This window comes from Dermacentor silvarum, chromosome 1, assembly GCF_013339745.2.
Source record: "Dermacentor silvarum isolate Dsil-2018 chromosome 1, BIME_Dsil_1.4, whole genome shotgun sequence".
Classification (NCBI taxonomy): Eukaryota; Metazoa; Arthropoda; class Arachnida; order Ixodida; family Ixodidae; genus Dermacentor; species Dermacentor silvarum.
The window spans coordinates 154,153,469-154,177,933 of record NC_051154.1 but is presented as its reverse complement, the minus strand read 5'-3'; the positions used below and the strand labels follow the sequence as shown (position 1 = coordinate 154,177,933).

At 47.7% G+C, this 24,465-nt stretch overlaps 2 protein-coding genes across 5 annotated transcripts in view; one reads left to right on the top strand and one right to left on the bottom strand.

Moving 5' to 3' along the window:
• Positions 1-24,465, top strand: part of LOC119436262 (uncharacterized) — a 694,308-nt gene that overhangs the window by 244,797 nt on the left and 425,046 nt on the right. The window lies entirely within an intron of this gene.
• Positions 1-24,465, bottom strand: part of LOC119436263 (protein scabrous) — a 52,088-nt gene that overhangs the window by 5,400 nt on the left and 22,223 nt on the right. Inside the window, exons 2-4 of the mRNA XM_037703061.2 lie at positions 6,813-6,884; positions 2,007-2,091; positions 311-1,177 (exon numbers count right to left, since the gene is read on the bottom strand). Coding sequence (XP_037558989.1) covers positions 311-1,177; positions 2,007-2,091; positions 6,813-6,884 — 1,024 coding nt within the window. The remainder of the gene's footprint in view (positions 1-310; positions 1,178-2,006; positions 2,092-6,812; positions 6,885-24,465) is intronic.

Below are 24,465 nucleotides of genomic sequence, written 5' to 3'. Positions count from 1 at the left end.
CAGACTGTGGCTGAGTTCACTTAGCTCACATAGACTGTTTAAGTAAAGTTTAATCTGAGGACAGCTGGCAGGCAAAAATGTCTGGTTAATAAAATGATTTGCACTTATAAATCTGCAAAATAATACCAGCATATTGATATGAAGAAGTATAATTGTGCATGTATGTTCATTTTCACAGCCAGAGAAAATAATACATAAACTTGGGGATAGTCATGAATATGTGTGATGGTGGAAGTGATAGTACCTATGTGTGTGCACTACAGAGAGTAATTAAGTACGTCAGTAGTAACCATTTCGCACAACTACTTGCCTTTTGGTAAATTGTCCTCGAACTTTTCCACTTCTCCTTCAAGACGAGTAATGTTTTTCCTCATTTTGGGCACTTCTTCGGTCATGTTGCGTAGAATGCTGGATAAGTCTTCTTGCTTTCTCTTCCACTCATCGAGAACCTCGCGGTTCACTGCCTGGTTCAGTGATCTTGCGAGGTGTGCCAACTTGCGGCTGTTGCGGTCAACCATCTTGGAAAGCCGTGTGCTTGCAACTTCAAGGTTTGCAATCTTAATCTCTTGAGACACCCAGTCACTGCCTGCTTTACGACTTGACACTGTTGTGTTGAGGACTGCTCCTTCCACGCTAAGTATCTTGTAGCGAGTTTTCTCCAGCTCAGATCTTGCCTGGAGCAGATCATTCTTTAGGCTGGCAAGGGACTCTCGTCTGGCAAGCTCATCTTGTCGGACAGCTTTGGCTAGTGACAAAGCAGTGGCTACATCGAAGTCACATTTGGAGACTTCTTTGCGCAGATCAGTCAGACCTCGATCCACTTTCTTCTCAAGTGTGCGCAAGTCCCTGAAGAGCTCTACAGTTGAGGCATGGACCTTGTCAACACTCTGGAAGCAGCTTGAAACATTTCGAACCTTCTCACTTTGTGCTAGCATTCGATCTTCCAGCTGGCGCAACTGGCTATCAAGCTGTGTTGAGTGAGCTGTGCTGGAAACCCCTTGCAGTGAAGCTATGGCCACAGAGAGTTCAGTGCTATTTCGACGCATTCGGCTGATGTCCTTGGCCAACTTGGATTGATCATGAGACAGTGTTTGTACACTCTTCTGAAGATGGTAGACTAACTGCCGGAGGTCTCGATGGTGGCGAACTTCATGCCTTGGTGCTTCTGTGTCTGTATCTGTTAGGAAATAAAGTTTGAAGGAGAATTAATGACATAAAAAGAAGTAAGTTTGTTTTATGTCCGTGTTGGACATAAAACACCTGTCTACCTACCTGTCTTAGCACAGGTACACCTACCTGTCTACCCGTCTATTTGTCGCCTACCTGTCTTAGCACAGGTAGGGACTCTTGTGGTATATGTATGTAACTGCGTCATATATAATTATTGTTTGGTTTGGTGAGAGATAAAAATAATAGATGCACAGCAATAGTGGTCAAAACGCTCGCAACAAGCCCACCTGTGAAGCTTGTAAACTGTGGTTCAAGTAATCATAAAGGAATTTGTTGCATAACAAACTGTGCACATTTTTATAGGCTTAATTAAGCTGCCAACATGCACAGTGGGCATAAACTAGTAATCACTGGTTAGCAGCTATGCCTCTTCTTCTCCATTTTGTACATCAAACAATGTGAAAACGAGATTAAAGAATGAAAAAGTGGGTGATAGCCAGCAAGAAACATCAGTGCCAATAAAATGAAAAGAGACTGAAGTTGTCACCTGCCATTTTTTTTCTTTTTCGTTTTGTGGCCATAAAAACAAGTTTTTTTCATCAAATGCTATAATGCCTTTAATTTTACTGCAGCTACCTTAAAAGACATAACTCATAGTGAACCGCTGCATTTGAGGACAGGGTGGGTACCACTTGGTTTGTGGATCTTTCTACAATTGCCAGTAGATTGCGCTTTTGCTCTTTTATTTGACTAAATTGTGATAAGTCCTAGCGGCATGCACTATAATAAAATAATGCATATTTGCTTTTAAAGTTGAGAGAATGAAGTAAGCTTACCAGCAGGATGTGGGGCAGGCTCTTCTGCAGGCTCCATCCCTGAGCCCTCGAAATATTCCAGTGCATCTGCTTGCTGATGCTTTTCCTGTAACAGTTAAACACAAGCATGATGTGAGACACTAAGGTCTTTTGTGCCCATGCAGTTATTGTTTACTGTTTGGAAACTTTGCATGGTTACATGCAGAATCTCATTGCATCAATCAAAAATTACATGGACAATTCATTAAATTGCCTTTTGGTCCACTTGGAGCTATCTGGTCAGGCCAAGGTATTAAGTGTGAAATCATGTACTAGATGTGCTGATTAAAAATAGATATCACTGAAAGCTTCAAACTGTAGTTTTTCTTAGAGCCACTACCTCTGCATTTAGTCGTTTCTTTGTGTGCTTATGAAAGTCACCCAGCATACCAGCATGTGCCAGCACTGCACATGCTGTGGTACAGCAGATGTAAGAAGCCACAAAGCTAAAGGCATATAACACAGTACTGGCAAACTGAAGGAATGATTCCCTTTAGATTGCTTCTGTAAATGTTCATTTGCAAGGAAAATGTGTGCAGTACAGGGTGAAGCAACGCAGATACATGTTTGTTTACAAGATATTTTTCTTCACTGCCTGCTTTTTGACATTTGCAAACAGTAAGGTTTTCTTGTTACAGATTCTTTTTTGTGGTTAAATTTGTTTCTGTCACCAGAAAAGTTATGGCAAAAACAAGACACGCTAAATAATAAAAGAAGAGATAATAATGCAGTTTTGCTTTATTTTTGCTTATATTTATTTTACTTTCACTTGCACACTACACCCAGGAATCCATTTTTATGCATATTATGAGAATCTTAATTCAATTCAATATGTGCAAAGTCTGGCTCCTCATTTGTCATGTTGTTTTCCTGTTCTGGCTTAGCCTGTTTTCTCAAGTTGTCTCTCCACAGTGTCATAGCGTGCATATGCATAATGGGCAGCTGTGGCAGCTGTGGCACCATCGTTCACATAATGTCAGATCAGCTGGAAGCTGTTGCTGTGTGCCCTTGGGTTCACCTTGCCTGATGATACCACTCATGCTAATGGAATGGAATGATTGTACTCATTATGCCTGAAATGTCATTCATGCTCACCAAACAGTGGAAATGACGAAGTCTTTTGTCAATACCAATGCTCTTAGAATTTCCTGCAGCTCTATGTTAGCACTGACGGTTTTGATTTTGCATCATCGTGACGTCACGTACCCCTCAACAAATACTGGAATTCAATCTTGAAGACCATGCTTTGCTGTACTGCAAACGGCGGAAGCGACGACGTGACGCCATAGTCGCCAGGACACCACTTACAGTGAGAGGTCGAAGGTAACTCTTGAAAACCAGGCAAGTAACAGTGCCAAGTGTTATATTGAATGATCCGTGCCATAAAATACGATCTTGTTGCGAAATTTGAGTAAGAACAGAGCTGCGCAGAGTGCAAAATTTTTATGGTGTGCAGCAAAAAATGCATGTCTTTGTAGGTGGACCGGGCGCGCAGCATTAAAAAAAGGGAAAGCACGCAAGATAGTTGATGATTATCGTATTTCTTGCTGTTTCTGGCTTCTGAAATCTTTCGGTGCCTACAGTACGCAAAAGCATGCTCTCCGAGATTAGTTTTCGCCGTTATGAGGAAACCGTTGTTGACGATAATGGGCATATATCACTTTCGGAGATACTTTCATTTTCGCGAGATTTCATGTGACTAGCACCGAATGAGTTGGCGTCTACGAGGGACAGCGTTCCTGACACAATGCCATTTCTGGCACGATGCCAAGAACGCTGTCTTAGCACAGTTGCATCCTTTCTCCTTGCACGTTTGGCACAGTCACTCGGCGCTAGTCACGTGAGAACTGCCCGTGAATACCGCCCCTGGTGATTGTAAATTTTAGTTTTCCTTATCACTCTACTTGCGCTTGCACAACAAAAATAAAAAAGCGCGCTGCCGCAGTCTACCACAGTCTGCATTTAAACGCAGCATGGTGCAAGTTCGGAGAAGTTGTGGGATCAAGCCACCTTAGCGCTTATGCACTCGCATGACGCACGTGAGCATGCTAATGTAGCTAACTTACGCTCGGCCACATTTAACCTGAATTTCCCCCTTACCTTTTTGAAAAGATATCGCACTTACTACTGCTGAAATTTAGCAGCAAGCTCGCATTTTATGGTCCGAATCGTTTCATATAACACTTGGCACTGTTAGTTGCTTGGCTTGTCAAGAAGACAAGGTCAACGTACATGATGGTTCAAATGATTGGATGATGAAATGATGATAGTGTTCTATTCTGCCTATGTCTTTTTCTTGTTCATTATTGACTCATTTCATATCTTATTGGTATCGTATTTCACGCGCAGTTGCCTTGACATTTGGTTGGCCTTTTTTTGACCAAGAGGCCAGGTGGGCCGATCCTGGAGACAGTGCAGTCTATGGTGCATTGTGGTTAATCTTGGACTACAGTGGCATAAATTACGCCCGTACCATTAAATCTACCAAGTCTCCGGTTAATTATCGCTTGTTTCGTTAAGATATAAATTTTGATGTATTTGTGACGACGTTCTGGAGGCGTGAAAAGAACGTTTTTTCTGCTAATGGTTACAAGTTACGCAGATACGCCAAACTGTGTGAAGTCAGCAGCAGACCTTGTCTTCACAAAATGCTAAGTTATCTGTGTCTGTGCCAAGGAGATTATATAACCTCCTTGGTATATGCCCCTTGCAGTTTGAGATGTCCAAAACATGGCGGCTATGACGTTACTTCGTCACTTCCAACGTCTGCAGTATGGCAAAGCATGACCTTCGACATTATTTTCATTAATCGCTGGGGTGAGCAGAAGTGCGATGTGGACACCATTAGTGGTGCAGACGAAGCCAAATTTGCATTTCTTTTCTTGACAGAGCAGGCAAGTAACAGTTCCAAGGGCTATATTGAACGATCCTGACCATAAAATGCGATCTTGCAGCGAAATTTGAGCAAGAACAAAGCAGTTTTAAGCATAAAATATTTTAACAGTTGTTTAAAGGAAAAACGCAGGTCGTCGTACTCACTTGACGTACATTTTCAACCTGGTCATTTTTATTGTTGCTCTAAATTAAGGTCCAAATGCTCTAAACCTTAGAAATAATAGAGTCAAGTGTCAGAACGCCCTAAATAATTTACTATAATACTTCTTTCTACGAACCAATTTCGGTTTCGGTATCCATAAGGGGGATCCATCATGATGTCACGATACACTAGCTCGCTCCGTTCTTATGATCGCTGTAGCTGGCACATGCAGGCGTAGCCAAAATAAACATGCAGTGTGCTTATTTTGTTAATGAGCAGCACCATCATATATAACCTTATGTTACACGGCAGAAGCTAATCTTGCTCTGTGAAGCCCTTTTGAGACAAATTTAGAATAAAATTAAAATATCTTATATATGTTTCCCAACCTTCTTACTTGCTAAGTGTTTTTTTTTTTTTTTTTCGTGCGAGAAGCGTGTGGTAGAGTTTCTGCAACTTCACTTCTTCAACTGCAGTGAGGCCACAACATATTGCATTGCGTTGAGTTTCATGCCGCCTGTAGCTCTTTATTAACCCTTTATTGACGGCACATATAAATTTAAAAAATGTTATTTTCTATCTAAATGTGCAAAACACATCGAGAATAAGCATAATCAACAAAAAGAAAAATAATTTGCGGCAACTTTTTTAGCAATAGCGGGGAGCATCAGTCAGAAAACTGTAAGTGGGCTTCTCCCCAGGCTACCTATGTTTTCGTTTGGAATGTTTGCGGAAAGCTCGTCATATGTGATCCATGGGTGTACATTTCATTTGCTTTACATCACGTGTGTGACACCACTGCAGCCGGAGATATGACCATGCTCTGACCATGCTTTCAAGAGAAAGTGAGTCTGTCTGTTTGTTTGCTTGTTTGCCTCTGAGTGGCTCATGCCCACTATGGGGGGGGGGGGGATTGGCCAAGAATCGGGTGATTTAAGTCGCCTGCCAAACTTCTTTCTCGTTCTGTGTTCCTGCTCCAAACTACAAACAAATGACGCCTAATGCCTCTCATTCAGTGTTGGCCGAAGACATCTAGTCAAAAACATCACAATCAATACAAAAACTGAGGTAGACATTTTTTTCTGGTATGTTTTGTCTGTAGGCAAGACTCGTCAAAAAAGGGTTAATATTCGTAAATTACCATTCGAGAGTACTAAGAAAAGCCGCTCTTACCGCGATAGGAGGTTCGATAAGCCAGAAAAGATGCAAAATACAAAAGACTGGTGGCGACGCCGCCCTGAAGTTCCCGCACCAGCCAGCCGTGACGTCATGGATTTTGAAGACGTCTGCTTGGGCCTAGCTAATTTCTTATAGTTAAAGATGGACTAGATTGTATTCTAAATGAGCCAAAGTCTGAACTTAGCGAGTTTCAAAACTTTCACTGCACGAGAAAGTACTTTGAAATCTATGACGTCACACTAAGGTACCGGCACAGTGGTTTCAACGCTAAATAAACAAAAAAAGAATCGAAGCTTGGTCTTAATTGCTTATTCTAGTAAACGACCACTTACCGCGAAATTGACGAAAATTAAGTTTTCAAATAATGCGTTCTCAGTCTAAACTGATTTATTGTTTCTCTTTAGTGCCCCTTTTTAAAATTTTGGTGCACTGGCTGCAAAGAAGGCGCCAGGCATTTAGTTGTGAGTGAAGAAGCGCTCAGACGAGATGAAAGGGATGGCTCTCTCTGCCGAGCTTGCGACAAGATGCCCATTTGGTTAACTCGCAGGAAGAACGGCGGCTGACAGTCTTACCTCGTCGTCGCCGTTTCGCTTTTTGGTCCCGCCCAGTCGTTGGTTCTGGAAATCCTCGGCAAGTTCCGAAACCTGTGTGGGCGAGGAGAAAACAGAGATAATGCACTTTATTACATAATGCTCGTGCGATGCCGCTTTCCCCCTTTAGTGCACAGTGCGGCAGTCAACGCGCGTGAGCTGTGCGCATGGGGCTTAGGCTGCGCGTCGCCTCGCGCTGATGAATGCAGATCCACGCGCCGCCATCGGCGGCCGCACCCTAACGACCGGCGGCGCGTAATCCCTAATTAATGAAGTGCCCCCCGTTTGGCCGCTCTGAGCGCTGTTATGACGGCAAATCAAAGATTTATGCGACAAAGCGCGCACGTCATGACTTATGTGGTTGCGTACCGAATCGCCTAGAACGCGTCGCGACGTCCAACCTTGTGCGACGTGCATGATGAAGCCGCAGGTAGCGTGCACGTGGACAAGCAACGCAAGTCCGATGTAATCTCGCGCCGCTCGAGTGTTGCTCGCAGCATAGCGCATTTTGGATTTAAGTAGATTATCGGAACCGCGGAAACAGTGTACGTGTGTGGGAGGTGAACTCGTTTCTAACATTTCTGGAGGGTGATGTCCATCAAGTGACTGTTCGCGTAAACACCTGCTGTCTGAGGTTGCAGAAGAAACCACAGCAATACGTGCTGGGTAAGGGACACATTGCACAAGCTTAAGTAAGTGCGTCAGAGGGATATATATTTTTGCTTAATTTAGGGTACACGGGGTACATGTTTGTACCCTTACGCGCTATCGCTTAAAGTTTCTTATTCCCACACGGACACAAACCTAAGTAGTGCTGCTAAAGCAACGCTGAAGTTTTGCTGTGAGTTTGGGTTTGGCGTTCTACTTTGCTCGAAGGGGCAATAAATAGGTTATAAACGGTGATAATTAGGTAATAAGTAATAAGGTAATGTAGGTAATTAGGTAATAAGTAATAAGGCAATGAGCGCTGGCTAGAGAAGTGGACATTCACTCTGGCGATTGTTATTTTACATTTAGGACTATATAGTTGTTTCGAGAATGTTTTCTATGCTCTCTCGCCTTGGGGAATTTCGAGAGAGACTAGATCATGCATACAGATCGGCCATAACACAGGCTCCCAGCTGACGCAGTTACCGAAACCGCCCTTTCGTGTGATCTTCTCCATCTATTTCGCGTCGCGATTTTAACTGGTTGTCGGTCATGCAGCATCTGAAATACAAATCTTACTTGAAAAGGGGTTGTTGGGCGGAGTTATACTGCCGCTGGTTAGGTGCGGCTGTAGCTAAGAACATACCTCATTTTATCTGCCCACCATGCTATAGCCGCACGTATAGTGGTGCTTAGATACATGGATGAAGAGGACAATATAACCAATGCTTAGCTACATGCTAAATCGCTACTACGTCTTTTTATATGCACGAAACAAGAGAGGAAAGGAAGCATTTGCGGTAGCACGGATGCCATCCTATGGCGTAACTGCGCTACGCAGTGATGCATTGACAAGCCATGAGCGGGGTACAGGCGGTTAGAGGAAGCTTTAGCTCAGAGCCCACTCTGATTTCCTTATTCAGATGCATCTAAAACGCAGAAATGCTCTCATTAAACAAACAGCCGCTGGACCAATTCGAATCAAATCGAATTTGTTGCATTTAAGGGTGAAATCTCAAGTCTACCAACCGTATAGAAAGCAGAATGTTGCTTTAGGGTCTAATAAATTTAACAATAGTTGTCGAAAGCCGCTAATTAAAAAAATAATGAAACGCAATGTTTACGAATCCGTAACTCAGCTCCAAGAAACAGATATTGCAGTTCTGTAAAATGCATCTGTTAGAGCATTCTCATACCAGTTTTCTCAAAAGCGACGGCTCAGCTGGTAGGCGCTTCTTCATTTTAACGAATACATATATCCATATAGGTGTCCCATCAAAAGACAATTATTTGGCGGTAACCAACTTCAAATGCACATTAGTGTATTAGCATTCCTGCCTCCTGACGCGCCCCATTGAAAACCACAGTACTAGTGTTGCAACTTCTAAGATGTGTGCATTTACAAAAATGGGGAAGCATGGTTGATCTACAAGTGCAGACAGTGCGCGGATGAAAACTGCAGAGAAGGCAGCCAACCCGAACCGGAAGCCTTTATTGTTTCTTCTCAGCTTTGTTCCGGTGTGAAAAAAATTGCAGTGTTCCAGTTCAGTTCTGGTTCGCGCAAAAATAACGTTCTTTATTTTTACGGTTTTAGATTCAGCTCCGGTTCGATACCTTGGTCTGCAGTATCTCTTCGCTATTCATCACTATGGAAGATCGCGAACAGTGAAGTAGACAGGGAGCTTTCTCTTTAGATGCCGATTCAATAACATGGACACAAAACGAAAAAAGTGCGAATCATCACTGGAGCTCACTTCAAAATTCTGCTGGTCGCATACGCCTCTAGAGATCCCTAGGATAACAATTTTCTAAAATCTAGCCTAACCCGAATTTCTAACATAGGAATCTCACAGGTCATCTATAGCATTTATCAAAAATACGAAAAACCTAATTGATCTTAATTATCTAAACGGCCAGAACGGGGCCAAGTGTAATACTGCTTGAGGTCTGGAGGTGGAGGTGGTTTCTTCGACGAGAAACAGGTACGATATGCTGCAATGCCGACGCGATCTGAACACCGCTTAAGGGAAGAAAAGTGTCAAAAATAGTGTCATACAAAGGAATTGCATCGCCGAAGTGTCACTGTGTTGATTGGCTGCCTTTGGTAGGCATGTCATCTGAACGATCTCTCTCTGCGTGCTCGCTGGATGAAGAACCGGAGCAGGTATTCGACCGTGTCACCAATAGGGTCGAGTTGCAGAAGGCATCGGCTGTTTCCCGTATGACACTGGATCCGGTTCGACGTTCGGCTCGCGCGATCGATGCCTGAGAAAATCGTTTTGATGTGGAGCTGTTTTGGCGAGCTGGTATGCTGTGCTCGTTTTGACTTCTACTGCCATTCTCTCGAGACTCGTACGCGCTTGTCGAGCCGACTTTGCTCGTCGTCTTTATGTAATCGGGGCGGTATAAGTTGCGTAGATGTGCAGCGCACGTGTCACGTATGGTCGCTGTTGCACGTTTCTGCAGTTAGAGACCCATGCTGCAGCGGACTAGTGCGGAAAACGATGTGGCTGCCGTCGAGGCATCTTTGTTTTGGCAAGGTTGGGTGGCTCTCTTTAAAACCTGACTAGGCGTGAAATCGGCCGTCGTTCCGTGATAACGTTTCTCCGGCCCTCTTGAACGCAAGTCTATCCTACTGGGCCCGCCGGAAGTGTGACACATGCACGCACTATTGAAACAGAATTCCTACAGCAATGGCATATGCACCAAAACGAGACTCATGATCGCACTGAGCTAGAGGTCGTAGGTTCGATCCCCGCCGCGACTGCCTAATTCTGCTGAGGGCAAAATACAAAATCGCTCGTTTACTTATATTAAATAGCCCCAGGTGGCTAAAATTAATCCGGAGTACCGCACTACGGCGTGCCTCATGATCATATCGTGGCTTTGACACGTAAAACCCCAGAATTTAATTATTTTATTGATCGCGAATTATGACAGACGATAATTAAGCGTACTTATTTCAGTCACGACGCTATGCTGTTGCAGAGGAAATTTTCGCTTGTATTTCCAAGACTCGTAGTGATTTGTTTTGCTTGTTTTCTTTTCCTGATCAGTCTTACAGCGTAATATATGCTTCGCTTTCGTCGACTGAGCACCTTGAATTGGTTTACGTTGATTAAAAGAGCCTCTCGGGCATTTTCGGTATGGGCGACACTTCGAATGTGTATGAACGCACTTCAGCTTTTATAATGACGGGAAATAGTGGATTTTTGATGTTGCTATAAAATGTAATATGTTGGTGTTGCTTTTTTTTTTTACCTATTCTTTTTCGGGGCACGTTGTGTTTCGATGGGTGGTTTATACTGCATTTGGGAACTCTGCGAGATTTACATGCTTGTTTAACGTTTCATGAATCGGCACGTATAGTAAGGAACTTCAATCTGACGCCGATTCTCAACAAGATTAGCAAATGAAGACGCACGTACAGCACATAGCAAACATAACCACACGTGATTGCTCTTAATTACAGGAAAGTATAGCCAATCGTTAAAAAAAATGTGAGACTCTGCTTTTGAAAATGACTAAGTTGTAAAGGCGATAGCCGAGGGGAACCCACATTACTCCTGATAAAGGCGTTTATACAAGCCCTTCACAACGCGTTTCCGTCATATGCGATGTGTTGACAGCACGTTGCGATGGGTACAAACTGCTCATTCACTGACATTCTCTCGGACAAGTGTTTCAGGCTTAATTATTACTCATCACACGGAGGAATCTGGCTGCACACTCAAATAAATTTGCCGTTTCACCATAGCATTACAATGCTTGCAACGACAGGCTATAGTGCGCGAAGCATGCACAAAGTGGCGCGCCGTGTGATATCCTCGCCGCATGTGCATCGAGCTGCATAACAATGGAACGAAGGTAATGCAGTGGTTCGAACACCGCTCTAAGACGTGGCTTCGTAATACCGACCGAACGAATATGACTTCTTTGCGCTTGTAATAGGAACACTGTATGCAGAGTAGGTAGGTTGCGGTGCGTGACTATTGTTTTGATTGACATGAATGAATGTGAAATCCTTACGAAAAAAGAAAAAGCATACACTTGGAGGAAACACGGCCTGGCGGCCCAATTTTCAGTACTCAGTGGGGTCGTATACGTATATAATAATAATAATAATAATAATAATAATAATAATAATAATAATAATAATAATAATAATAATAATAATAATAATAATAATAATAATCGCTCTTCATTCAGGGTAATTACCCTGGTTGTCAGCGATGCAGTGGATCGTCCAGTTGGCTTTCCTGCAGTGCACCTACAGCCTACACTGATGCATGGCTTTATTTTTTCGCTTTCGCCTTCATGCAGCAGTTTTGCATACGCGCATCGAGTCTGTGGTAGCCTATTTGTGTGCAATGTCATCTGGTTTCAAGTAGGCGCCGTCTCGCACGCGCGCAAACTCGCTTTCGAAGCAAATATGGTCAGTCGGTGACGTGTGCCCTTTCGCGGGCGGCACACTGCATGCGCGTGGACAGACTCGGGTGACGGATGTCAGGGCCATCTGCGCTCTTCGTCGGGCAGGCAGTCTTTATGTTCCACCCCCTTTCCTATAGCGCTTGTGCCACCCCACCCTCGGCGATGCGGATGAATGGGGCGGGCCGGCTGCAGCAGCGCAGGGTCCGGGGGTTCGGGGCGCACAACCGCCGCGCGCGCGACCTTTGACGAAGAGACCAGAGGTGGGGGCGGGCTGCGTCCTCCTCTGTAGACCTTTGTTGCTTTCTCCCTCTCGCTGTACTGAAGGTGTCTCGTTTTGCTCTGGTTAGACCGTTTCCTGTTCGGCACTCTCGCCTGAACAGCTCGGGGTCTCCTGTGCAGCCAGTTGTGCTGCCTCCGCGCGGCAGTGCCCCGACGCGCCCGTGCGGCCCCTGCTGTCGCAACCCTCGAACCCTCTTCTCGGTGGGATTTGCTGGGAGCTTCAAATGCATGGCGGCTGCGCCGCACGCTTCAGTCGCGATCGGCGCGGGATGGATTAACGAGAGTGGCAGTGCGGATACGTGCGAGCGAGCACACTTTGTCGACAGCTGTATGCGCGCAAGATGGAAAAAAAGAGAGAGAAAATTCAGACCCCCTGTGTGTATGTACGTTTGCACGCACATATATACTTTCTTATTCCTTTTCTTTCTTTTTTTCACTTGTTCTTCTTATCCTGTCGTACGCTGCGGCGTTATAACCCGCGCAGCTCCTTTTGTGGAGACGGACCACGCTGGTAACAAGATGCGCAGGCGAGCTGTATAATCGAATGAAGGGTGAACCCGAATAATTGCTTTATAAGCGCGTGTGAGAACGAAGGCAAGTACGAAACGTAATAACGTCGAGCAGAGTTTTTGAGGTATAATGCTAACGTGATTAGCCGTCTGTTCAATCGGGAAGCAGGAGATAATTAGCGCAGCGATACGGTCAAACTAGCGATGTTGAAAGTGAAAAAAACAAAACAAAAAAACTAACAACTAACAAAAGAAAAAGTGGATACAAGCACTGCTGGTGTTCCTCGTTATATTCCACTTCTAAGCGTGTTAAGAGCTTTGTTTTTTCTTCATTTTTATTATTTTTTTTTGTTGAGGTTTTCGGGAGATCTAGTGCCTGTCCCTTGTAATCCACCCAAAGGTTCTTGATAGCTTACAGAACAAGACTTTAAGGAGTCGCCATGGCATTGCAGTGTATTGAAAGATGAGATAAATGAAAAAAAAAAAAAAGAACACGGAGCTATAGTATCTCATGTTCTAATTAAGACCCTTATTCTTCCATTTTTCTCTTGTTCGAGGTGCACCAGAAAGGAATACGTCTAGAATTTCTGTTCTAGTAGTTGGGAGCCAAGAACCTGGTATTATTTTGTAACTGAGAAACAGCCGGAACGCGTAACAAAAAGAAATATTCGGAAAAGGGTTTTATGGCCTGTTTGTTATCCGTTGTTTGTTGCCGTCATGATGCTGTTTTTTTTTTTCTGTCTCTCTCTCTCTCTCTCTTTGTTAGAATTTCGCTTTTAATTCTTGAGGCGCAAAGGTACAGTACGAAGTTGTGTACGTGTAGGATTGTTTCAAGCACATTCTTGCGTGTTAGCTGGCAAGAAGCAGTCTCTGTAATGTTAATTTATCTTCGTACTTCCATTTGCACTCCGTCTGAGAACATCAGAGAGAAAAAGAAAAAAAAATGAAATAACAGCCGTCCACTTAGAGTAGGGACGAAATAAAAGATGTGTGTGCGTGCGGGGAGGGTTCTTTTTGTTGCGTACGGTCACAGCCAGCGCAGGATGAGAGTGCCAAGTCGACATCATTAGGTGAATCTTGGTTGTAACTTTAACAGAAGTATGCAAACCATTGTGTATCTGAGCGCGTTCCCTACTGTTCTGCAAAATTGGTGTCGTTTAGTTCTAGCTTCACCAGTAACGGAAATTAGCGGGCCTTCCTTTTTTTCTTCAGTGTAGATACATAGGACGCCTGAAGCGTCAGCATAAGCGTGCCTAGCCTACATTGCTGAATGTAGATTATTCGCGAATGCAGCTTAAATGCGCGTACTGCAGGTGGTGACGAGTGGTTCCTGCACGCTCTGCCCGTAGCTAACCTATACGAATCGTGTAGTATATTAGTGATTCTAGCACATTTAGTTCTTGTTGCTGCCGATCGCGACATTAACAGCGTCGGTATCTACAATGTGCTCCACCTTCCTTTGCGGACTGCCATCCTGACAATCGCGCACGGAGCCGCCTATTTTGTTGCAGCAGCAGGCGTTGCTGACGCATATTCCTTCGCGGATAGACGGGGACAAAACACGGTGCGCCTTCATCCCCAGGCCAACAAGCTCCTTGCGTCTACATCCGCGTTCGCAGCGGAACACAGTTCCGCATTCAGGAAGTGGCGTCCGCTTGCACACCGGCTAAGCTGGCCTTCGAAGCAGCGTAGCAGCTTCCCGAAGACGAAACGCCCTTGAAGGGAAGCGGCGGAAGTGGGTGTGTGCGTGCCTGTTGTCCCGACAGGAAGCACACGGGGGATGGTCGGGAGCGTGGCTGTCGCTAGCCGCTGCTGCGCCTTGTCCATTTCCGGCTTCTTCCGAATCTCCGGATTGTTTTCGAACCTTGCACAGGCAGCGCTGCCAGCACCGCATCTTCGCCGGTCGCATCATGTTTTTGCTATCTTTTCTTTATACTTTGCTACTTTCCCATCTTGAAAGCTTCCTCAGCCATTTACATGCGTAGTGTTTGATCGCCGCTGTCTTCTTGTCCGTTGCGTCGTGTGCCGGACGCGCCGGCACACGACGCACCGGCTGTACTTTCTGCTGTACGCGCGTTTCTTGCTGACCTGTCGCGACATGCCACATCCACGCGCGTCGGATTGCCGACGATGATATCTGGCAGAGCGCACGCGTGTGGAAACTGCCTGAAGGGCGCACATCTAGCTGCTTTGCGTTATTCGGCGTTTGCCGGATGTATCGGGCACGCACGCAGAGTCACGTGTACGCGTAGCACGGTGGAGCCCCGATAAGCCCTCGATGATATCGGGCGTTGCACCTTGCCACGCGCCACTCGACGGGGTGATGTGGTGCAGCGGCGAGCCAACCGGTTCCGCACGCCTTCCAAAGATTCTTGTTTGTACAGGTCGTCACCTCACGAGTCCGTCTGTTGCATGAAATCTTAACGTTCAGGGTTTCAATATCCGGCAATGAATCAAGTTCAGGGCTGAGAGCTGCCTTACGAATAGCTGTGTCGTTGTCCTGTGACTCACGGTCGTTTGTTTGACTTTCTTTGTCGCTCCACTTGTTGATAGGTGAGAGAGAGAATAAACATCTTTATTAAGAGATTATTTTAAGAGTTGTCTTCGGGGTGGTCTCCCCTTTCCAGGAAACCATAGGCTTTTGCCGCTTCCACGGCCCTCGCTACCAGATGGCGCTGGCTTGCGAGGGTGGAGCTGGCTAGCGCACTCTCCCAAAGCTCAGGTGTGTGGTATGGATTGGGTGACTCTCTAAGGGGTGATTCAGTACAGCCCCCTACCATGTGGTAGAGGGTGCCGTGTGCTCCAAAAAGTGGCAAAGTGGAGAGAACATATAGGGGGTGAAGTGGTAGTTTCTAGATGGGTGGGGGAAGGTGTTGGTTTGCAGTGCTCTAAGAATGCGGTCATTACCTTTGGTTAGTTTTTAATGCGGGGTCGGAAATATACTTCGTTGCAACCTATAGTGCATAGTGATTTCTTGATAAGAGACCAGAGGGTGCGGTTGCCAGGGCTCCTCCATTGTACGAGGGGCTCGGTTAGTGAAACCTCGAGCCGTGAGATGCGCCATCTCGTTGCCTGGGATGTCATGATGCGCTGGTGCCCACACAATCTTTACTCGTCTCTCGAGGGGGGGGGGGGGGGGGGTCCCTCTGGAGTATTCGCCAGGAGGTTCGGTGAATTCTGCCGTAAGAGAAATTGCGGCACGCTTGTTGGGAGTCTGTTATGACGGCGTCTGCGGTCGTCTGTGCGATAGCCGAGGCGATGGCCACTTTCTCGGCGACGACGGGGTTGTCATTGCGGATGGAGACGCTTGTCAGGTGCTCTTGACTTACGATTACGTTGGTGTAAGCGACTAGTGGGTGGTTGCCGTACTGTTTGGTAATGGCTTTAGCCCTTGCAGCCCTTCTTCCTGCGTTGTGGATAGGGTGCATGTTTCTTGGTAGTGGCTGAACCAGGATCTGGCTCCGTACGCACTTAGGTAGCAAGGCCGTCATTTGGGGTTGATGCTGCAACGGCGAATTAATGCCCAGTCTACTGAGAATAGTTCGTCCCGTCGTCGTGGTGGAAAGTCGTACCCGTTGATTGGTCAGGTGAGCCTCTATGAGTTCTTCGGTGGTATTGTGGAGCCCTAGCTTCAGCAGCTTGTCGGTAGATGTACTGATTGGTAAGCCCAGAGCCCGCTTGTAGGCTTTGCGCAAGAGGGTGTCGATTTTCTTGATGTCGGTGGAAGTCAAGAGTGCGTACGGTACGGAGTAAGTGACTCTAGAGACAACGAAGGCTTGTACGAGGCGCAGCGCGTCCTCCTCCCCCATGCCCCTTGTTTTTGATATTATTCTTCGGAGCATGTGCGTGACTTGCTCAACCGTCGACTTTAGTCTGTTTATAACGATGGTATTGGTTCTGTTTTGCTGGAAGTGCATCCCGAGCACCTCGATGTTGGGGGAGGGGGAGATTACGTGTCCTTCCAGGTGAATGCGTATGGTAGGTGACTCTGGTTTGAGCTTTTTGCCTGGAATGACCACTAGCAGTTCTGACTTCTGAGGGGCACAGGCCAGCCCACACCCCTTTGCATAGTTGTTAACGACGTCCGCCGCTGCTTGAAGCCTGTCCTCCATCTCCCCCATGGAGCCCGTAGAAGACCAGATGGTAATGTCGTCTGCGTAGAGCCTGTGTTGTTTGATAGGTGAAAGGTGTATAGGCGCTTGCTTCCGGTTTTTATTCCGGTCCTCCAATTTTTATTCCGGTCCTCCAATTTTTATCCCGGTCCTCCAATTTTTATCCCGGTCCTCCAATTTTTATTCCAACTGCTTACCACTGGTAAAATGCACTGATTGTATGCATATATTTTTCCTGGTTGACGATAAGCTCCTTTTCATGACTTCAGAATGCTTGCCATATGTTATCTGCAAACCGCAGGCTGCTAACATATCCCCGTCTTTTTATCCACGCCCTTTTAACCTAACCCTTACCCATCAAACAATTTGAATATTCCTGCAATATTCACAGTCAGCACTTGATTTTGTTCCTGATAATGCCGATGGGACTATCTGAGTTGGAACAATCGCGGCTAACATCCGCCATCTGTGCGGCACACTCGGCGTCCTCTGTTCAGAACACGTGACATCGCTCCGCTGCGTGGTTGTTCCGAACCGTGCAGGGTTCATAATAGCCGCACACTGAGTGAGAGCCGTGTCGCTGCACGCTATATACCGGCCCCTCCCCCTGAGCGCGAGGGACGGTGCAGCAGCAGTAGACGCCCAAAGCCACGGTTCGTCTTCGGGTCGATCATGGAGTACGTGCGTGCACTTCCGTGCACACAGCGATGTCCCATGCGCGAGGTTCGATAGCCATCGTGGTTGCCTTGCCTGCTGTGTGTGGTCTTGCGCTGGCGGTGCAGCGCCGCCTGCGGCGGCTGCATAGTCGTGGAAACGCATTATAGATTGCATGCCTTTGCTCCTCGTTTGCTGCTGTGTTGTTGTGCTTGCGCTCCTGTTTTCTTGCTTTGTCGCGCTTTTGTTGGTGTTAGTCGTTCCCACCTCAGACATCTCAGCCATTTCAAGTGGCGTTTTCTCTTTCTGCTTTCTGACATCCATTGCTTTCAAATCTGCGTCGGCGTAATCTATTCGGAGTCTTCTTTTTCTTCGTGTTTTGCGTCTGTCGGAGTCAACTAAAGCTTCGTGTGAAGTTTACGCCTGAGGGCTTGCGTTAGTTCGTACTCAGGCGGTCCCGCGGTTACCGAATTTAGGTCACGCTAATAAAAATAAGAGCATGCGCAGCAGATTTATTTTGCCATATGACGGTATCTTGCGCTTTCTCTGCTTGCCCGGAACGCATGTAAGAGGTGACAAAGCATAGGGGCATTGTTTGCCATCCAGTCTTACATCAATAACTTACAGGGAAAAAGCGCATAGGTAGTGGTCTTGGGGAACTGGCACCATTTTCCTTTTTCTGTGAAGCTCGATAATACCCCACACTGCATCATCTGCGCTGTTCAATTTCGACCGGAGTTATAAAACAAGAGCCTCGCATCTGTCACGTTCACATCAGCGCCGTTATTGAGTATTTTTCTTCTACGAGCCAAACCCCGGTGTGTATCGTGGACTGGTGAGTCTGCAGCCGCGCAGGAAGGGGCATGTGTTGTGTAAATAAAGTGTCGAAACTTTTACCGGCTGAGCTACCGCTGTGTTGAAAGGCGCAGAAGAAAAGTGAGGGCGTGTAACGTGCTTGTCCGGGCCATGTGTCTACACTGCCCAGGGGGAGGTGGGGATTATGTCTACTGCGTGGTCGCCTCCGTGAGGGAGGAGACATCCGCAGCGACCACTGGACAGCTGGCTGATACGCGCCAACGTCCGGCGGCGACTTGTCAGCGGCGGCCCGTACAAGTCTTTCCGGCGGCAGGCGACGCCGTCGAAGACAGCTCCCCCCTCCCGCTCTTTCATTCTTTCTTCTACCGTCGCAGATCGATGCTTGTCGCTTCTTCCCTCTGACGGGGTCCCGCCCAGACGGCCCTTCGCCAGCTGTGCTTTTCCCTCGTAGCATGCAGGCCATGCCGGAAAGCAAGCTTGCCGGTTATCTCCGTCGTGTTTGCTCTCGCGGTTCTCGCTGCATGCGGACCCGCTCGTCCTGTCGTCGTGGCTGCTGGCCTTTCTCTTCGCGCACACCGTCATATTCTTGATGTAGCCGCGGGGCGGAGTTAGTGATCGTCGACGGTCCGCAGAGCCGGTTCTTGGCTCGCGTACGCAACTCGCTTCTATCCGCGCCTGGCTTTCGCTTGCCGCCAACCGCCGTGTTGTACTGGCTGAAGAGGTTTGCTGCGCAGATTAAGTCTCTGGCTACCTCAATCTAAGATCGGAGGAACACGAAATTAAGCTAGAACGAAATAAAAACAAAGCTTATGTAGGGTGGTATTTCATGTTTGTTGGTGACATATCGAGGTAGTCTGAAGTTACACCGAGCACTACGCAGTTCATTTGCAACAGTTAGCGTGTTTATGTTTTTAGTGAAAGGTGTATCAGTCGTATGCAGTCTCTTAGTAGTCGACCAACCGCTTCAGAATCACAAAAGGTTGCACTTTCACGAATTTCACAGTACGTTTGGAGCTGTACTGTACTCGTGATACCTGTTGAGCTGTCTTTCTTTCTTCCATAATTAGTGCAATAGTGATAGCCGCAGACACGAGATATATCGTTTCTTCTGCTTACATCGTGCACGGCTAGGCCTAAGATGCAAAATTGTAGCTGCTATTGCGGCTGGCTGAGAATGAATTTATCTCTCTTTCATCATAGTACGGTCTCCCTACCACACGGGCCCCGTTAAGACAGTCTAATTTGCGGGCTCGTGTGCGTTATAAAAAAAGTGCGAACGGTCTCGCGCTGTGACCTCGTCCCGATTTCGCGTTAAATATTTCTTCACCTCGCGAGTCACCTGTCAGCCGGTGTTTGCCGATCGAACGCCCATCTCGTCGTCGCCGGAGAGCGTGTCACTGTGTGCGTGCCTGTATGTGCGCGCGCGGATTGGAGAGCGCGCATCTCTACGGTTGGAGATTCGTGGCGAGTTTGCTCGCCAAGTTCGGGGCCCGCGCGCGCGCTGGCAAAGGGCAAACACGCGAAGCTTGATGGAAGAGCGAATACGACAGAGCACGTGGACTTCGCGTTCGGAAGAGAGACGCGAAGAAGATAAAGTGCGCGCGCGACGGGAGTGGAATGTTTGGTCGCGATGCATATGCGAGTCCGCGCCGGGGATCTAAGGATTTGAGCGGCGGTACAGGCGTGCGGCAGCGGAGGGGGTGCGGTACGCACGAAGGAGGCCGCGTAGGCAATAACACAACGCCGCCACCGGCGCGCCATCACGTGGGGATCTGAGGGAGGCGATGGCGAAGGGATTAGAGGAGCGGGGACGAACGAGACACGTTATGTGGGTCGACAGCTCGAAGGAGGAGAAGCGGGCTGGAAGCGCGATAGTAATAACAAGGGGCGTCACTCGGCGCATCCAGGCAAGAACAGTGAGGCAAATGGAAGCGCAAGATCAACACGGCGGCAGGATGAGCAAACGCCGGAGGCGTGTCAACGTAATACTCGGGAGTTGGATCCTTCACGTGGCTTGTCTGGAGTGGGAACTTAGTTCTTCGAGGCGCGCGCTTCTGCGGCATCTGCACGATCACTGGGAGCGACTTTGGGCGTCCAAGCAGCTGCCACTTCTCGTATGGTCCTGTCCTTGTCACAGGCAACAGCGCAGCGCACATGTGCACAGTTGTGCTGAAATGCCACTAATAGGTGCGGCTTTTCATGGGTGCCGGTGCGTAACGAAGTCCTTTGCGTTGAAATGGCGCAGGTGCAGATGGCGCCACCCATTGCCAAAGAGGAGGCGTTCAGCACAGGATGTCGCGCTGGCATATTCCAGGGGAAACATTTACTTAAGAAATATTTCCGCACAAAGCGCGCCGTGTCCTCGGAGCGATTGTAGTCACCGATTATATTGAAGTAATTGATGTCGGTTACGTGAAGCTACATTAGACATAGTGCGAAAGTAAATGTTGGCGATAGAAGGTTTGTTTTCGAGGTTTCAGTCATTCCATTGATCCTTGATCAGTCGCAACGGAAAGTGTGAGCGCGGGGGCATGGGAGTCTCATAACTCTGCTTTTAGTTAACTGCTTGGCGCTCAGAATGCGCAGGCGTAATCGAGGACGTCATCGTTTGTCGTGCACACTGAGATATTATTGTATAGTGTGCCCAAGCAGGCGTTTGTGGTAACCCGTCAGGCGTTGTCCTCCTTTAGCGAGGCCTTTTATTCCGTTCCCTTGTTATAACGAGTTTTTCGCCTGCTTCCAGATTGCTTGCCTTCATCAAGGGTTAACTTCGCAGCCGTCTAAGTATACCTTGACGTTTTACTCACGCCAGTCACCCCTGTTACTCGCTGTCACTTACTGCGAGTGCAGAAAAAAGCGCCGGGCCTGCTAGAGCTGCGGCGTCTGCGCTTGTACTGTCGATTGCCATGGACAAACGGCTTGTCACCGCCTTCCCTCGCCCCGCTTTTGTTCGTGGCACTCCTCCCCCGTGCCTCTCTGGTAAATCGCGTGCTTTGTCATGTTTCTGCACTACATGTACGTATACGACCCCGTAACAAGCGGGGATCAGAAGCCCGCGCTGTTTGCCACCGAGGTATACAACAGGCGCCTAGGCGCTCTTCTGGTCTCTCGGTCGGAAAAGTCCGGCCCCTTGTCGCCTGCGCAATGGCCCGTCGGGGACCGATCCGTCCCACTTAGCCGGCGCAATCCGAACGGTCAAAGCGTTGTCGATGGGCCTCTCCTGCGCGCTCGATACGGACTCGCCCCGGGCTGCTTGAAAAAGCGTCCCTTTAAAAGCAGCCTCGCAATAAGGCTCGCCTCTTCTTGAGACTCGCGCCGTTTCGCTCGCTCGTCCGCGCTTTCCCAAACCCCGTCCGATCGCGCGAGTCCGAGCCGCGTCATTTCTCAACTGTGTCCTACGCGGCGTACCGTTACGGAATTCGCTGTTCGGACAGCTGCAGTTCGAGAGTGCAGCGCAGGCTCGAAAGGCGGGCTGTGGAAGTGTCTGGGTTTGCCTCGTCCGAACGCACGAATATACGCATATCGACGATCAGCCGCAGGCCTTCTGGCATCATTTACCAAGACAAGCACAAGCCCCTAGAGTAACCCCTCTGAGTATTTTTTTTCCTCGCTGCCAGTGCTTCTTTGACGTAAAAAAAAAAAGAAAAACACAATCTTCCTGAATTACGAAATGTCCCACGCGGTAACTGTGAGTTTGCTTTATTCGCACTTATACGCTGGCTGCGTCATCCTATGCACCTGCACAGACCTAGCTCACGCCTGTTGATATACCAAGGCTTCGTCGTATGACTGACATTTGCGGCATTGTCCTGTGATAACAAGCCACGTTATTGGTGAATTGCACGCATGCGCAGCGAGAGTCGATCGGCTCCGGAATTTATTGTATGCGCGCTTGATTGCGACAGTGCCTTAGTAACTCTTGCTGTTACTAATTGTGCGTGCCCGCACGCTCAACCGTCGCTACCGGCTGCGGTGAGGTTTGTACATACGAGAAAGACGTGCTCTGAAAACCACGAAATGAGTTTTTGCTATTAGTGCATCGCTAAGCTGTTCATGCAAATGAGATAGAGAGAAATAGTATTCCAAGTGTATAGAGACGTAATAGCGTAGTGTGCTGCGCCTAATTGAATGATTGTGCGCCACTGTTATTGTAGCGTAGCCCTCCTGCCACCTTTGACAGCTCGAACGCTCTTTCGAACGCTTAAGATAATCAGGGGGAAAGTAATTACTTATTGATATGAAACATGACGCAGAATATGAAACATATTCGCAAGGGCGCTGCCGCCAGTGAAAGTCAAGAAGCAGGCATACTGCGCTAATTTGATTTCAAATTAATTACACGAGTAATAAGCTTTCATTCATTAATTAAATATGTTGAGCGCCATGTGTGTGCTAGCCTAGCTGGCAGCTTTGAGTTCCGTGCGCGTATGCACGGAGTTGCGGTTTCAATTGTGGTGATCTGATATGCATTTTTACGATATTCATTTCGGTGAAACCCGCATGCGTGCAGGAACTGTAAGCACGCAAGACGTGAGCCACCGAATCTCGGCCCGTACTTCAAAACTTTTCATGTCCAGGAATTTTGGACATTGCCACTTCGGGTATCTGTCGTACTTCACCGCAGTGCCCTAGCGTAACTCAATGTGCGGCATTTCTCAAGAAGGGTATTTAAGAAGGCCCCCCGAATTTCAACAACATTCAGTTAGTAACCTCGACAGGGTACGCCCTTTTATTACCCTGCGTATCTATGGCACCTAGTCATTGCTGCATTATAGCAGAATATTGGTCAGGATTAAAACACTGCTTGAACGCAGCAGGAAAGTGCCGTAAATACGTATGTTATTAGAAGGACGTACCCTCTCGAAGTTGCTAATTAAAGATGTTGAAATTCGGGCAGCCTTTTGAAATACCATTTTTAAATGCTGCCCATTGAGTTACGCTGGTGCACTGCGCTGAAGTTAGGCAGATGGCCGCAGGGGCAATGTCCACAATTCTTGGGTACGCTAACGTAAATGCATTGGAGGGGGGGGGGGGGGCATTGTCGCGGCGTTTGTCTTGTTATCACTGCGATCGCTAGCATGAGTGGTGTGTGCCCCAGCGTCGACCAATGAGGAGTCGCTCTTACGTAACGAAAGTTTTGCCCTTGTTCAGTTAGCTATCCGTACTCGTCTCCTGGCATCCAGCAGCCAAAGCAACCGAACTCCACTGACACTTGCCCTTCACCTCTAGATCAGTCAACGCGTAATTCAGCTGGGGAGTTCTTCGGCCTTATTCTAAAGGTAACAAAAAAAAAAAAAAACGAAGAAAAAAGAGACTGTCATGTAGTTGAACTTCTTCGGCAGCCACGCCATTAAGCTTTTCATTTGAAACTGTATAACTCTGCTGCCACGCGCATTCTTCCCTCAGCACCGACGGTTAAATACCTTTGATCCTAATTGTTTTCTTTTCTTTCACGACACAAACAAAATGAGCATTTAGGCAATGCGATCTGAGGCGTCGGGTATATATATCTACATATTTTTTTTTTCGTAGTTTATGTACTATTGTGGTCGGGCGCGAGCCGAACGCGACGTAATGAACGCGAGCTCACATAAGGGTTTTGCCCTCACACGGGTCATATATTGCGCAGTGGCTCGAGTCCAGTAACGAGCAAGCGGTCGTCGCACGACTTGGTGGAAACCGAATCCCACCGTCGTTCAGACTCTGTCGAGTGGAGTCCTCGCGTTTCGGCGCCAGGTTTCGTAACGTCGCTGTCGTGTTCCGTTCGTCAGTTATGTAGCGTACATCTGCAGTCACGGGCACGTGTCGCGGAAAGCGACGCGTTGGTCTCCCGAGCGGGCGTAGCGCTTAACAAGTGTCGCGGCCCGAGCGTGTGCGCCTGGCAGCGCGCGGAATATATAGGGAGAGTGGAAGCACGCAGTCGGTGATCATTCATTCCCGAGCATCTTGGAGCTGTCGTTTGCACCAGTTGCGTTTAGAGCCGTGCGCGCGTCGGCCCTCCGAACGAGAGATGTCTACACACTCGTGCAAGAAAAGAGATGCGCGGACGGAAGTGGCTGCTGCGCTCGTCGTTAGGGGCGGGCGCGTGTGCTCTCTTCTTCGACTCCCTTGCGCGCGCCGGCGCGGTCGACCCGACCTCGTTACTTATGCAGGCTGCTGGTGCGGCCACTTCCTCCGCGACGTCGG